This window comes from Chroicocephalus ridibundus, chromosome 5, assembly GCF_963924245.1.
Source record: "Chroicocephalus ridibundus chromosome 5, bChrRid1.1, whole genome shotgun sequence".
NCBI classification, from domain to species: domain Eukaryota; kingdom Metazoa; phylum Chordata; class Aves; order Charadriiformes; family Laridae; genus Chroicocephalus; species Chroicocephalus ridibundus.
In genome coordinates, this window is record NC_086288.1 from 70,865,178 (window position 1) to 70,878,733 (window position 13,556).

At 36.9% G+C, this 13,556-nt stretch overlaps 1 protein-coding gene across 9 annotated transcripts in view; it reads right to left on the reverse strand.

The window, feature by feature from the left end:
• The window catches only part of FRYL (FRY like transcription coactivator), a 174,453-nt gene that overhangs the window by 44,482 nt on the left and 116,415 nt on the right, over positions 1-13,556 (reverse strand). For all 9 annotated transcript variants that reach the window (XR_010071122.1, XM_063335216.1, XM_063335217.1 and 6 more), the window contains 11 exons: positions 12,978-13,088; positions 11,979-12,133; positions 11,640-11,739; positions 10,331-10,499; positions 9,296-9,555; positions 8,233-8,373; positions 6,289-6,457; positions 4,886-4,970; positions 3,050-3,162; positions 487-637; positions 31-134 (listed from right to left, as the gene is read on the reverse strand). Coding sequence is in view for 8 of the 9 variants with exons in the window: in XM_063335216.1 (XP_063191286.1) it covers positions 31-134; positions 487-637; positions 3,050-3,162; positions 4,886-4,970; positions 6,289-6,457; positions 8,233-8,373; positions 9,296-9,555; positions 10,331-10,499; positions 11,640-11,739; positions 11,979-12,133; positions 12,978-13,088 (1,558 nt within the window). In the remaining variant the exon portion in view is untranslated. The remainder of the gene's footprint in view (positions 1-30; positions 135-486; positions 638-3,049; positions 3,163-4,885; positions 4,971-6,288; positions 6,458-8,232; positions 8,374-9,295; positions 9,556-10,330; positions 10,500-11,639; positions 11,740-11,978; positions 12,134-12,977; positions 13,089-13,556) is intronic.

Below are 13,556 nucleotides of genomic sequence, written 5' to 3' on the forward strand. Positions count from 1 at the left end.
TTACCAGACATATTCCTGTAATTTAGTTACCTATAAAAATTGCATGAAGCAAAAGATGCAAGTATCCTCCCCATTCCACCTTTACACCGTGGTCAACTATCAAGTCAGTCAAAAGGATCACTGCTATATTGCATCTGAAACCAAAAAAATAGTTTGTCAGAATGTAACATTAACTTTATGAAGAGCTGCAAAGAGCTTAACATGCCACTAACCAATATTCTTCCTTAGGTCTATAAACATCCACAAAGATGTATTATAAGGGAAAAGATGAATGCTCATAAGGAAGACAGAAAACTTTTAGTCCTCCTAATTAAAGGGCTGAGAAATCTTAAACTGCTAGACCTGCGAGTAAAACCCCGGAAAACAAATGTACTACCCACTGTATTTAAATCTACTGCCTTTTAATCTGCTATCTTTAAATTACTGTATTTATGCAACACAAATTAAAACATAATGAATTGCCATCGGCATTGTTAAAATAGTTACCTGTGAAGAGACATGCCCGGAGGAGAGGTTTCAGGCAAGTAATCCACCAATGGTGACCAGCAACCTCCAGTAGGTGGAAAAGGTAAAGGCTCTCCTTGGTTGTGCTCCATCACCTTCAACCGCCAGTTTGAATACAGAGGCATCGAATCGCCTAACACAACAGATAATTAAATCATAAAAATATAGATATATATATATAAAAACATTTCTGAATTAAGAAATTTCTTCTAAAGAAATAATTTTAAATTCTTGAAAAGCTGAGATCTGGGAGAAGGGGAGAGGGAACCAGCTGTCAACAGCTGTAGTTGGACACAGTTAAAAAAAAAAAAGTGGTCATTTCTTTTAGCATAAGGATGATTCTACGGAAGCCACGCACAAAACAGAGTAAGATTTTCTTGAATAAGTTCATAAAAGCAATGGATGCACACAGGGACACAGACGCACACAGGAACATAAGGAAAAAAAGGGAAAGTGATCCAATATAATTTCCTTGAATTTCAAACCTCATGTCAGATAGGGAATTAAGGCTGGGTCCCAAGAGTGTACTGGACTCATTTTGAAGAGCTGCATTTCATTATAGGCTAAGGAATTATTTCTCAAAAGCAGGTCTCGCTAGCAAAAATCCACCAGTTTGACAGTTCCACGTGTCAGATAACATCAGCCTGATATATGGGGTAACTCAGAACATGCCACTTTTACAACAGCATAGCCCAATCCCACTGCTTGACAAATGTCAGTGCTCAGAAAACCAATAAATTTGTCAAGAAAAACACGGAAAGACATTTAGTTTTCGATTAAGCAAGCTTCAAAAGTGGAAGAAACATATCAGCTATTTGGTATGAGTGTACACTGTGTTACACATCCAAAATATTTCTCTGTTTTTAAATGAGACATCTTGGGAATTCAGAACGATCAGTTAAGGCTGGAATCAAGTAAGGAGACTGCCTCAACAGTTCAGTGTTTCAGTGATTCTACCAGTTCTCCTTTCAGAAGTATAGCTGCAGAAGTTTCAGAAGTTCATACATGTATCATCTCCTTATCACCTTCTTGACTGGAGGTGACAAACTTCTTACTGATGGAACACATGAATTATCACCTGCTTCAGGATACTCAGTGTTGCTATCACGAATAGCAAAGATGAAAATGACCAAGACTATGATACTGGACGTCACCCATCCAAGCAGTAATGAACACACTGGCTGCCCAGAAGGTCTGCCAACCTCTTAGTAACCCAAGGCTTAGCAGATCTGCATCAGTATGCCCAGCCTTTACAACAAGCTCTGTAGAGGACGTAATGTTCCACTTCCTTGAAAGAGGCAATACGAACCACATATTCACTCTAACCTTTATGGCCTGCACAGAATCGGTCATTAAGGAGTGCATAAGGAGATCCTGATGGACTCCGTTGCTTCAATACAGCACGGGACACACCGGGTTCCACACTGACACACAATGCACAAATTGCAGAAATTTACATCCTGTTGCTCAGTAGCACAAGAAAGGCAAGGAAAAGGCAGTACTGGATCATGTGCCGTACCACATCCAAACAGCTTATCTGGTAGCAAAATCAACTGTCCGTAAAAAAACTGAGCGAAACCTAAGAAGATAGTCTGTGAGAGCGCTATAATGATCTGGATCAGACTGAAATATATCCCATAATCCCATGCAGGATTAAAGTACCAAGTCATCTGAATTACTAACAGCTTGTTAGCTGAAGCAAGAGTTTCAAACAAACAAGTACTCTGACAAAGCATACAGAACCCACCAACATAACGCATCATTTGCTGTCTGACCACTGTCCTCATTTTTGCCTGATTACATGACCTGTTTAAGCCTTCCCTAGCATTGACACGACGATTTCATACCTTAGGCACTGGTAGCAAAAGCACCCACAGTTAGTAAGCCTCTGTTAAATAAAAGTCTCCAAAAGTGTACGGAGTTTCAGGAAAAACTTCTACCTCTTTCCTTACCTCTGCACCTCACAAAAAACAGACCACAGATCACAAAAAACAACCCAAAAAACATCTTCAAAACAAGCTTGAAAATTAGAAGTACACAACAAGATCCTTTTTCCCCGCTACGGCTTCTCAGAAAGTCTTGTACCCTTTTTTATTTTTAAACAGGCCAAGGACTGCTATCATTTAAAAGCACAATTACTTCTAATTTTCTATTTTTTAACTTCTCGTACATCATCTTTTTCCTCATTCATCTCATCTTCCTCCTGCTAATCTCTCCCCTGTTTCTTCTGCCTAACCATCTATCTATCTATCTTTGCTGTTGGCACTGGCGAAGAAAATAGAATAGAACTATTGGGAAGATGTTCACAAGTCATTCCAGAGGACAAGAGAAGCAAAGAAAGTGTATTATCTTCCTTGCACACTCTACTGTAATCAAATGTATGCTAGACTTCAATAGCAGTACTAAAAAAATCCGTATTTTTTAATAGGTTCTTGCAAAAACCACTGATAATGCCTATCTCCTCACATTCCACAACCTTCAGCAAAAGTATTAACTTGTGAAAATCTTTTCTATTCACAGAAATATTATTAAATAAAAATATTACTTTTTTCCTCTTCATATGATCCTCCAGAGCTGCTGCTGTAGCGAGATTCTAGTCTGTGGTGCTGGCGGTTTAAGTTACTGTTCAACCCGCTGTAGATGTCTAGATGTACATAACTGTAGGAACAAATAAAGCAGCATTAGTAACTGACATTGTAACAAAAATTAATCAGGGTGTCTCAGTAAAACTGTATTTCAACAAAACTAAGTGTTACACAAAAATATTTCATCTTCCAAGGACAATCAATACGATACCAAAGGATCTGAGGTGTGTAAGACACATCTCCTGTAGCAATGCCAGATAAGGGGATTCAAGGAGATAATCCACCATGAATCATATTTCTGTTAGGTCATTTTCATTAACAGTTAAGTACATTAAAAAATTTGTTACCATTATACTTAAGCAAGTTCTTCTCACTCTTGAGCAAAATAATGAAATCCCTATTTGATCTGGCACTGAGACACATATATATGTATGTACGTGTGCATGGATCATTCTCTCTCTCTCCACACAGAGTCCAAGATCCTACCTCACTAATCTGATAAACTATAAATAAATCAGAGAAATGGGAGTGCTAAAAGCACAATTTCCAAGCTGTTTCTCCATAACGTTCTAAAATTCTCTCCTCCTGCAAGTCCAAGGTGTACATGGTATATCTTATTAAGAAGCATATACTTTGGGGAGGTGTTAGACAACCCTATAGCACATGCCAAAACTTGGAGAGACTTTCAAAACTGTCTTAATTACTTTACAAATTTCTTCAGTTCCAGCCCCCATGGCAGCCAAATACGTGTCTGTGCCTTGCTAGGCTGAATTCTGAATGACACCTCAGACTCCATAGTCTTCTGTGACTTACTTTCACACAACGTGGCGCCCCCCCCCTAAATTTAACTGAAGTATTGGGGTTGTCTCTTATCAATATATTTACTAATGTAGTGACATAATTATCCCAGGGAAGGAAAAAGGTGTCCAACTGAGAAATTATATTGGAAATATAATTAGTAGGGCTCTCAAATGAGTCGTCACAAAATAAACTGGTTTGTGAATGTACCGCATAGTCGCTACTCTACGGTTGGCAAATGTGCACTTTTTTCTGTGCACGCTTTTTCTCATGCTTGTTATAGAATCCCTACTCCCTTTTCACTTTCAGGTTCTCTATCTCGTATTTAACACAAAATGAAGCGTGCCCACAGCTCCAAGACCACACCCTGAGTAAGTCGACGTCAGCTGTTTGCTTTCCACCACCCTCACACAGGTACCACTGTCTGGCAGATTTCTCCAAAAGATCTGTTTTAAAGCTAGCTGGAAGGGATCTTGCCACAGACACCAGGCATCCAAATACCCTAAATTGGGAGAATAAACTAGCTTTCGGCACATGTGCACTGTTGATTTCTAGCAAGCTAGGAAACCGATTTGTGAATTGGCTACATTACTAAACTAGTAACTTTTGCCCTTGATGTGTCCATATCCATCTGCAGTATAATTTCTCCTATGTAGACATATACAATCCAGTGTAATATTAGCTAATTTAGGCATCAATAACAATCTAGCTATAGCAATACAAAGCCTGACCTGGATTGGTCCCGTTTTTTATTCTGTTTCCTCTACAGCTTTTTGAGGCTGTATATTATTGTGGTTTTACACAGTTACAATTGAGGCTGCTACTGTTAATCCCCAAAAGTATTCCAGTTCTGTTGCTTAAAATTTATTTATAAAACTTACGGTCACATACTTCCTGCAATGTAGACATACCTGGAGCCATTGAGATGCAAGTATTTATAGCACCTGCCAGGAATTCCTGTAATTCAACTAATAATTGCGCTTTGAGGAGATACTTACTTCTCTTCAATATTGTCTTTTATATGTTTACTGTCAGGGTTGCCATCTGTGGGAGCTACCATTGTATTGCTACTAGAAGTGGTACCTGTGAATTATGGACAAAGGAAAAGGTTGGTCAATAAAGAAGAGAAGCAGTCTTAAGCACGACATGATGACCCTTATTCACTTGTCCAGGCCAAGAGCCCTCACCAGGTTTACAGCTCCTGGCACAAATACAAACTGAGGCACAGAAATCACTTTCGCGTGCAAGAAAAAAACCCTGTTGTTTAGACTAAAAGATTCTGAGCTGCTACCATAATTTCACTAGCTGGAAAAAATTTTAAAAAAGTCCTTTCCAGGAATCTCGGAGTCTTCAAAGTAAATTAAGGAGAAAGGCTTGTTTTGAAGCAGGACCTAGAGACCTATTTCTTTCTTTCCTGCATGCTACACCTCACAGTAATCTGTAAAATGTAGCTGGACTTCAGTATGCAGTTAATTCAAACCACAGATTAGAGATTAAAGCCTGCAGTGAAGCTTTTATCAATTTATTTTTAAGAGACGTTTGCAAGCATCACACGGAGCAGATGACTACAATCGAAAATAATTCTGCACCCTCCCCACATTTTGCTACCTTCAATTACACCTAAGTGCAAAAGCCCTGCAATTATTATTTTTTCATAATTTTTAAACACTTTCATGAACAAGTGCCAACGCATCCATCCTGTGATCCGGACAATCCCTACGTGATAGGTCCAGCTGACTCGCAACACTGACAGCTTTGCAGCACGAAAGCTAAGCCCTTGCTTAGATCCCCTCCCCTCCGTGTCTTCTGTGGCTCACTTTGAAAGGTGCTTCACCAAAACCAGCCAGCCTTCCCCACATTTCTCAGCATGTTCTTGGAATGAAGCATGAGGTTGACACTTTTTAAATTTTCAGGGGAGGTTTCTTTGACAATTAATCTATTGTTAATTGTTAATTATTTATAAATAAATTCTCCTAAGTAAGTTCACTTAAATCCTCTTGAATAAATTCCTACGGATGCAGCTTTTGTCTACAACAGAACTTCAAATATGACAACTTACATAGATTTAAAATGATACACATTTTCCCAGTTTGACTGAATTGACATAAAAGTGATATAGTGACAGTAAACAGCGCAAGATCTCAACACAGACAAAGCCTAACGCACCTGTTAATACAAACGTGTTCCATGTGAACCTATCAGATGTTCTTTAATACGAACTCTGGGTACACCAAAAACTGCAGATCTTGCAAAACAAACTTTATATCTTAATTTGTTTTTAGAAATAGAACATTGTACTCCTATTGAATATGTACAGATGAACTCCAATACTATAAGGGGTTAGTAACAGCATGTTTATCATTGACAATAACAGAAGTTTAAGGTTGTAATAAATTCTCACCTGAAGTAACAGAGGGGATTTTGTAACTGGAAGTGATGCGGTAATACGGTGGATTATCCATATGGGTGACTCCTGAACTGACAGGATCTGTAAGCTGAAGTTCACTCACCAGCTCTTCTAGTAGTTGCATTGTTTTATCTCTACCCAAATAAACAATAACTTTCTTTACCTGCCATCAAAAAAAAGTATATGCATATAAAATAGTATCCACATAAATAAAATTCTTATTGCAGTGACTTGATTTAAAAAAAAAAAAAAGGAAAACAAGAGATTTGAATTGCAGAACTTGTTAGAATCAATAGCTACCCGCAGTGCAAGTGAGGATACCTGAAACTTACTTGAGCTCCAAAAGCAAACAAAATTGCTTTCACAGCTAGCACCAGCAGCAAGGATCAGAAACATATCACAAGAGTAAGAAAAGTTAGTTACTTGAGAAGCAAAATATTTTCTTACAAAGGTCTTAGCAACTCCTGAGATCAACATTGGAGCAATTGTATTCTGATATAATTTCTTTTTGATACTTCATGTTGTCTTCTACACTGTTTCTTTTCCGGCAGGTATAACATGTTTCCTCGTGCTACTCTGCAATGCTCTCACATATGCTTTCACAAAAAATAAATTTAGTTTTGAAGGGGCTTGGGGTGGGTTGTCTTTTTTTGTTTTAATACTTGGTCATGTGAGAATAATTGCACTGTCCCTACATGCTGTGACAGGTGCTTTATTTTACTATATTATCTGTCTGTTTTTTAGGACTATTCTAAATTATAGCATGGGAAAAAACATTTCAATCCCAAAATGCTCAAGGCCTTCATATACTCCGCTAAGAATAAACACTTAACTATAGCAATATTTTATTAAGCATAGAGTAATTAAGAAGTCTCCACTACATCTTACTTCAGCAAAATAATCCTGGTCACTGGTAAGCAGCAGCAGACGGCTGCTAGTCAGTGATTACTCCAGACTCCAGGAAATTCATAGTTTTTCTTCTGACATTTTCTTGAGTCATTACTGCTCAATGATTTATTTCCATCCTTTTGAGAGAACTCAAAGATGAATGGTAAAGCAAGTGATCCAGGGCGTTTGGCTTGTGGAATTACTTTGTCACCTTGTTCAAATCATACACACAAAGATTTTGGGCTGCAACATGAAGCTGGATTTCCTGATTTGCAATGAAAACAATTGCCAATCAATGAAGAACTTAAGCTGTCCTACTCGATACCTAGGTTTTTTGACTATTAGCAAAACTTATAATAATTTTTCATTAAAATATTACTTATGGAACTATCTTAATTCTTCTTAATGAACAGAGACCAGCTGCTGCAGTTGATCGCATTTTATGATGGAAAGGAGTTGTTCAGTGCATACTCCTAATAAAATGAATCTAAATTTAACAATCAACTTCCCTTAAGTTTCCTTCCTATGACAAAGGAACAAAAAAAATGCTAAGAAAGATGTAGACATTTTAATAAGTCTTTTCCATTTTTTATGATTTACTCATGAAATAAGGTCTACGATCCACCTAGTATACCCTCAGTTTTGACAACTCATAACTGATAAGACGGCTAGTGGACTCTTTCAGACTTATCACCCTGAGTAAACTGCAATAGTCACTAAGTTGTCTTAAGGTAGCCTCAGCTATCTTTAAGGTGTGATATACTTTCTGTTTTACTTCCTTTCTCAAGTCCATACCACGAACGCTGTGTTTAACCAAAACTGATACTGAAATTTTGACACAAGTGTCCCAAGTAACTCAAACAAAAGAACTGAATTTGATTTGTTCGTAGCATTGAGTGGTCATAAAATATGAGGTGACACTATTATGCGGTTGGAGGTTTTGACACTAGAAATCCTAGAAAATTTTTTGTTTGGTCATCTTTGCTGCTCCACACACAACTCATTTTTAAAATATCAATAGCACTAAAGACAGACAAAACACATACTCACATAAGGCAAAAGGCTGGGTTCGCTGTTCACTCCACAGATACTGATCAGGAAGTGCAAAATTATTTTCAGATTCTTTGGCCAGCTGTCTGCCAAAGTAGTCCAGACATTTTCTATCTCTGACCAAGCCACTTCATCACCATACTAAAAAACAAACAAAAAAAAAGATCTCTCCTGAAAACTCCAGTAGAAAACACTGTATTTGAAAGTGATCTGTACTGACCAAGTGGGACAGGCTCTAGAAAAAGGAGACATAAATTCTGTAAGCAGCTGTTGCCTTTTTAACATTCCAGAATGAAGCTTTCACATATATTAATTTTCATAAACACATTCTGGAAATAACTATTTTATTTTCTAGCTATAAATATAAAAAAATATATCTAAACATATTTGTCTATATTATATATTTTATTTATATATAATATATACTTTTATACATTGTATAAGTATATAAATGTTTATTTATATGCGCATTTATTTCTATTTTTACAGATTTATTTACATATTAAAAAAAAAAAAAAAGCTATCTAAATTTAGCAGACACCTATTCTTCCAGTTGCTGACAATCCTGAATAGAATTCCATGGATCACAGTCTGCAAAAAGTTCTTAATTTGTCGCTTAAAACATGATCTCTCGTCAGTAGGATTCAATGATATCAAGAACTGGCAGAAGCACTGCATGTGACCAATACTTTTTCTTTGTTGGAAGTAGCTATCACAGGAAGGAGGAGGGTCTATCAGCCTCTGGCAACGAGACTGGTTCCAAAACTTGTCTTTGGGATCACAGGTATACAGGCGACTTGGTATTATCTATCCAGCTAGACGTCTATATTGCAAAACAACATTTATATACTTTTACTATATATAACAACTATTATCACATTTATATTACATACTATACGTTCCTCACAATACCTCAAAGCTAGATGGTGTAACTTGGGTATACATAAGCAACTCAACAAATACGAGCAATAATTCTTGAAAGTTTGCTAACACAGTATCTCAGAACAGTATCTTCTTGCACCCTAAACACAACAAGACACAGCACTTAAGAAATTAGTTTTACCTTTGCAGTCATATACATCAGATTGTTCAGAACCATAGCTGTAGCCTGTGGTGATCCCCAGCCTTCTCCTCGCAGCCATCGTCTACTGTTCACCATTATTTCTCTGTCTTTCAAAGAATCTTCTTCATCTTCATCTTGCCGACGAATGGTTGGCAAAGGTTTCAAGTCTACCAACTCGATATTGTTCATCCATGGCAGCAGATAATGAAGCATCACCTGTCTCCCAGCTGGGTGAGCCGTTTGGATTCTCTGACTTACTTCTGTCATTCAAAAATTAGGTACATACAGGAGTTGCAAATCAATAATGAGAATTGTTTTGGCAAAACAACAACCATAAGCCCAGAAGACCATACTGATATAAAGTAATGCTGATACAGACATAATTTTTTTTTAGCTCGCTAGCACCATTTCATAATGATAAAGTCCACAGTCTTCAGTAGAGCTAATTGTAGAGCTAAAAATAATCAACATACTGACAAACAGTATGTTGAAGAAACCATATTAGTATATGCATACATGTATATTACTCTAATTGAAAGAGGGAACTGAAAACCTAGAGGCATGTAAACATGTACCAACTTTGGCAAGAAAGCACTTAAAATTTTTTTCTTCCTCATGCTAGTCCTAGTAGTTTTTTTTAATTGATGTGAGAACAATTCTGCGATTGTTTAAAAATGCTATGGAATAATATTTTTAAGCCATCTACAGTAAATAAGAAAGCACTAGAAAAAATAATAGAAGAGTAATTTTAAAAAACGGTAGCAAATTATTCCTCTGATGTCATTTTTCATGGCTATCAGAAAGTCAAAATAGTATCTTTGATTCATGTTGTTTCCTCTTGAATAGATTTCAAATACAAGTAAACAAAAACCCTCACTCAGTAAATTCCATTTTCTCCATTCATTATGATGATGTTATCTTGTTGTCCTGATTTTAGTGAATCACACATAAATTAGATATTGAAAAATAAGAATTACACATTCTGTACACTGCTTTTGACCCAATGAAGTTGTTTGTTTTGTTTTAAAACCATACCTGAGAAGATAGCAAGCGTTAGTTCAGGATAAGTCCTTGCTAATTCTTCTGACAGTTGATAATACGACATAGAATACAGATGTGGTAAAGGAGAAGGCTGACCCAAAACCCCATCCGTCCGCTGAACTTCCAGTTTATGAGCATAACGGAACATCTTTGGTTCCAAGATCTACAACGGTAATATTCAGAATTTGAAGCTAAGTATAGAGCTACAAGGAAAATCTTTATATAAAAATCGCCTTTTAAATTCATGTGTCTACTCTCATTTAATGTTTCGTATCTATGCAGATCTCCGTACACCTACAGTACTCACCAACACTGTGATAATTTCACAGAAGACTAGCTAAGACTCACTCCACTCGATGAATTTCCAGCAATAAATTTCAGAAATCTGCTTTCACAAAATATCATATTAAATGTAAATTTCTCCATAACAACATGTGAAATACTACTGAATACTTGTATTTCCAAATAATATCAATTTCTGCTCAGCTGTGAGAGGTGGATAGGAGCAACGTAATCTTTGATGTGGCAGAGATGCAGCAGGAGGCTAAAGCAGTTTGATACTTTAAAGTCAGTTTTGGCTGATCTTAAGCAGTGGTGTTCACTTGAGAAGAAAGATGGGGCTGAAAGGGAGGATGATGTGAGTGCTGACATCAACAGGGGTGTGACTTCAGCGGGGACTTTACTGACAGCAAAAACCTTTTAAAAAAAATTCCAAGACCTGTGGTCTGAGCCACAAGCAGCACAGAGTGATTTATTTATTTTTAAACACTAATGCTGCCTGTAAGATTAAGCTTATCCCTAAAGGACCTTGGAAAGGGATATACAAAAGTAAATTAAATGGCTAACAAGATTTTCACTACCATCTCTCCACACAGATAGATGAAAAAAAATATTTGGTATTAATGGAAAAGTCAGAAATCTCACTGCTACCCCAGCAGACAGGGCAACGGGACAAGAAGGAAAATATTTCTCACTGAGGTGCTTTTGGACAAACGGAGCTACACACAACCCTGTTTCAGGGCCAAACCAGAAGAATCTTGATTTAGGTTTGGTCTCTTGAAAAAACAGATATTCTGAAAATACAAGTCTTGAGTGCTTAGATCACGAAAACAGACACACTTCCACTGAAGTCTGTCTGTGCCAGGTAAGGATCTGCCCTAACTATGGACTAAAATAGAAAAGAAAAAAAAATACATTGTATTTCATTACTGAAGGGATAATTAATTAACAACAGAATCATCATTTTTTAATGTACAATTCTTCTTGTAAAAGAAAAAAATATTAATCTAAATTAGCTACAAACCTGTAATAGTTGCATAGCAACTTCATAGATAGCCCTAGTAGAATCAGCTGCTTTAAATAGTATCAGATTCAGGAGGGTCACTGTGTCACACTGGTAATCCCTAGGGAAAAATTACAAGGGTGAAATAAGTAAAATTACATATGGCCTTTTAAAATTTGAATTTATTGAAGTTTAGTTTACAGGGGATATGGTATGGGATAACATTTTGAAAAGTTTCTCGAGTAACACGTACATGCAAACTGGGGTGATCTTTTCTCTTTGGGGAAGGAAAAAACCCAGTTCTACATGAAAGCACACTTTGAAAAGGAAAGTTTAAAGTTTTGAAAAATGTTGTAGTACCTGTTTTGGAACACGCTGGCTATGGCCTTAAAACAGCCAGCTGCTACCCGCTTGGAACCTGTGTAACACCGGTCTACGGCCCAGTACACGAGGTTACTCTGGTCAGGGTTGAGTTCCAAGAGCAGCATGACTGCCTCACAGCCCAGCTGGTGAACCTGTATTCCAGAAAAGAACCAACATATATTTATAAATATAGAAAAAAAAGACCAACTTACAAAAATGGTACAAAATAGGGAAATAGATATTTAATTTTAAAAAACCCAAGCAACTGCAATACACAATATCTGTTCCATTCTAAAAACAATGAGACCACAGCCTAAAATAACAACAGGTGATTCTATCAAACTGTTTAATGTTCAACTTGCATGCACAGCCGTAAATTATTGAAGCAAATAACTAGATTGCTCTACTGACTTTTTTTTCCTCAGTTCCAAGGCTACCTTGAGCTATTTACTATTTCTACTTGTCTTGCTACGAGCCGAACACTGACCTGAAAAACATCAGATAGAGAAAAGCCCACTGGAGTGTATTTTTATGCAGTCATAGCATTAGTGTGATGAAGGCTCTATCTTTTAAATCTAAAGCTTGCCTTACTAGTTAGATGTAAAGCTTGGTCTTCATAACGCCGCAGGACCCCCAGTGGTCTCTACAGTCTCACAAGGGTTCATGTCCAAAATCTTGTCTCCTTTTAATTTCTAAAAGATGTGCTTGTTACTACAACTTAACCTAGCTGATTAGTTTATAAATGATACACAAAGTTTCACTCCTTGCCATTTCCTCTTCCGTTCTGTATTGTCTGTTCTTAGACTGTGATTAGGGGCTGCCTTCCTCAACAGGGGGAATGCACATATCAAGGACAGTGCAAAAATATGCGCTACTAAAACAGCTTTGAGCTTAAGCCACTCTAAAGCATTTAGGCCAATCTGACCCCAAAACTCATTAAAGCTTATGTTGAAAGCACTGATAGTTGCAAACCAACGTTGACACTGCCTGTATTACCTTTTTATCTTGTGAATCCAATATATTATCCAGCCATTTGTATAAATAGCCATCAGATGAGAGCCCGACGTTATCTGCAACAGGGCCACAACACAGTACAGCAGACATAGCCTTTAGAAAGTAATGGACAAACAATACATTTTAATAACTTGGATACAGGAAGTGGTTTTACCAAGTTTATTAAAATATCAGAAAACTAACTTCTATTCAGGCAAGGGAGGAAGACAAGGCTAATTAAAAACTGTTTAATATCTTATTCAAGAAATTATCAAATTATCTTTTTCTCTACTCCCAAATATAAGGAACTGTCAATACTGAAATGTTGAAATATGTAACAGTTAATACCCCAGTTCACTTGTTAATGTACTTTAACATGAAGCCTTTCTCCTTAGGCAACTGAGGACTAAAGTCATGCGAAGTGAACATTTAGTAGTGATTTTAAGAAAATCGTATAGCAAGCACAATAGTTTACAGTATGGAAAAAACCTAAACTGTCATAAATACATATGTAGGCACAAGAGAAAGAGAACCAAGTTATGAACGGCAAAAAAGATGGGAAAACCACATCTAAAAAGCTCA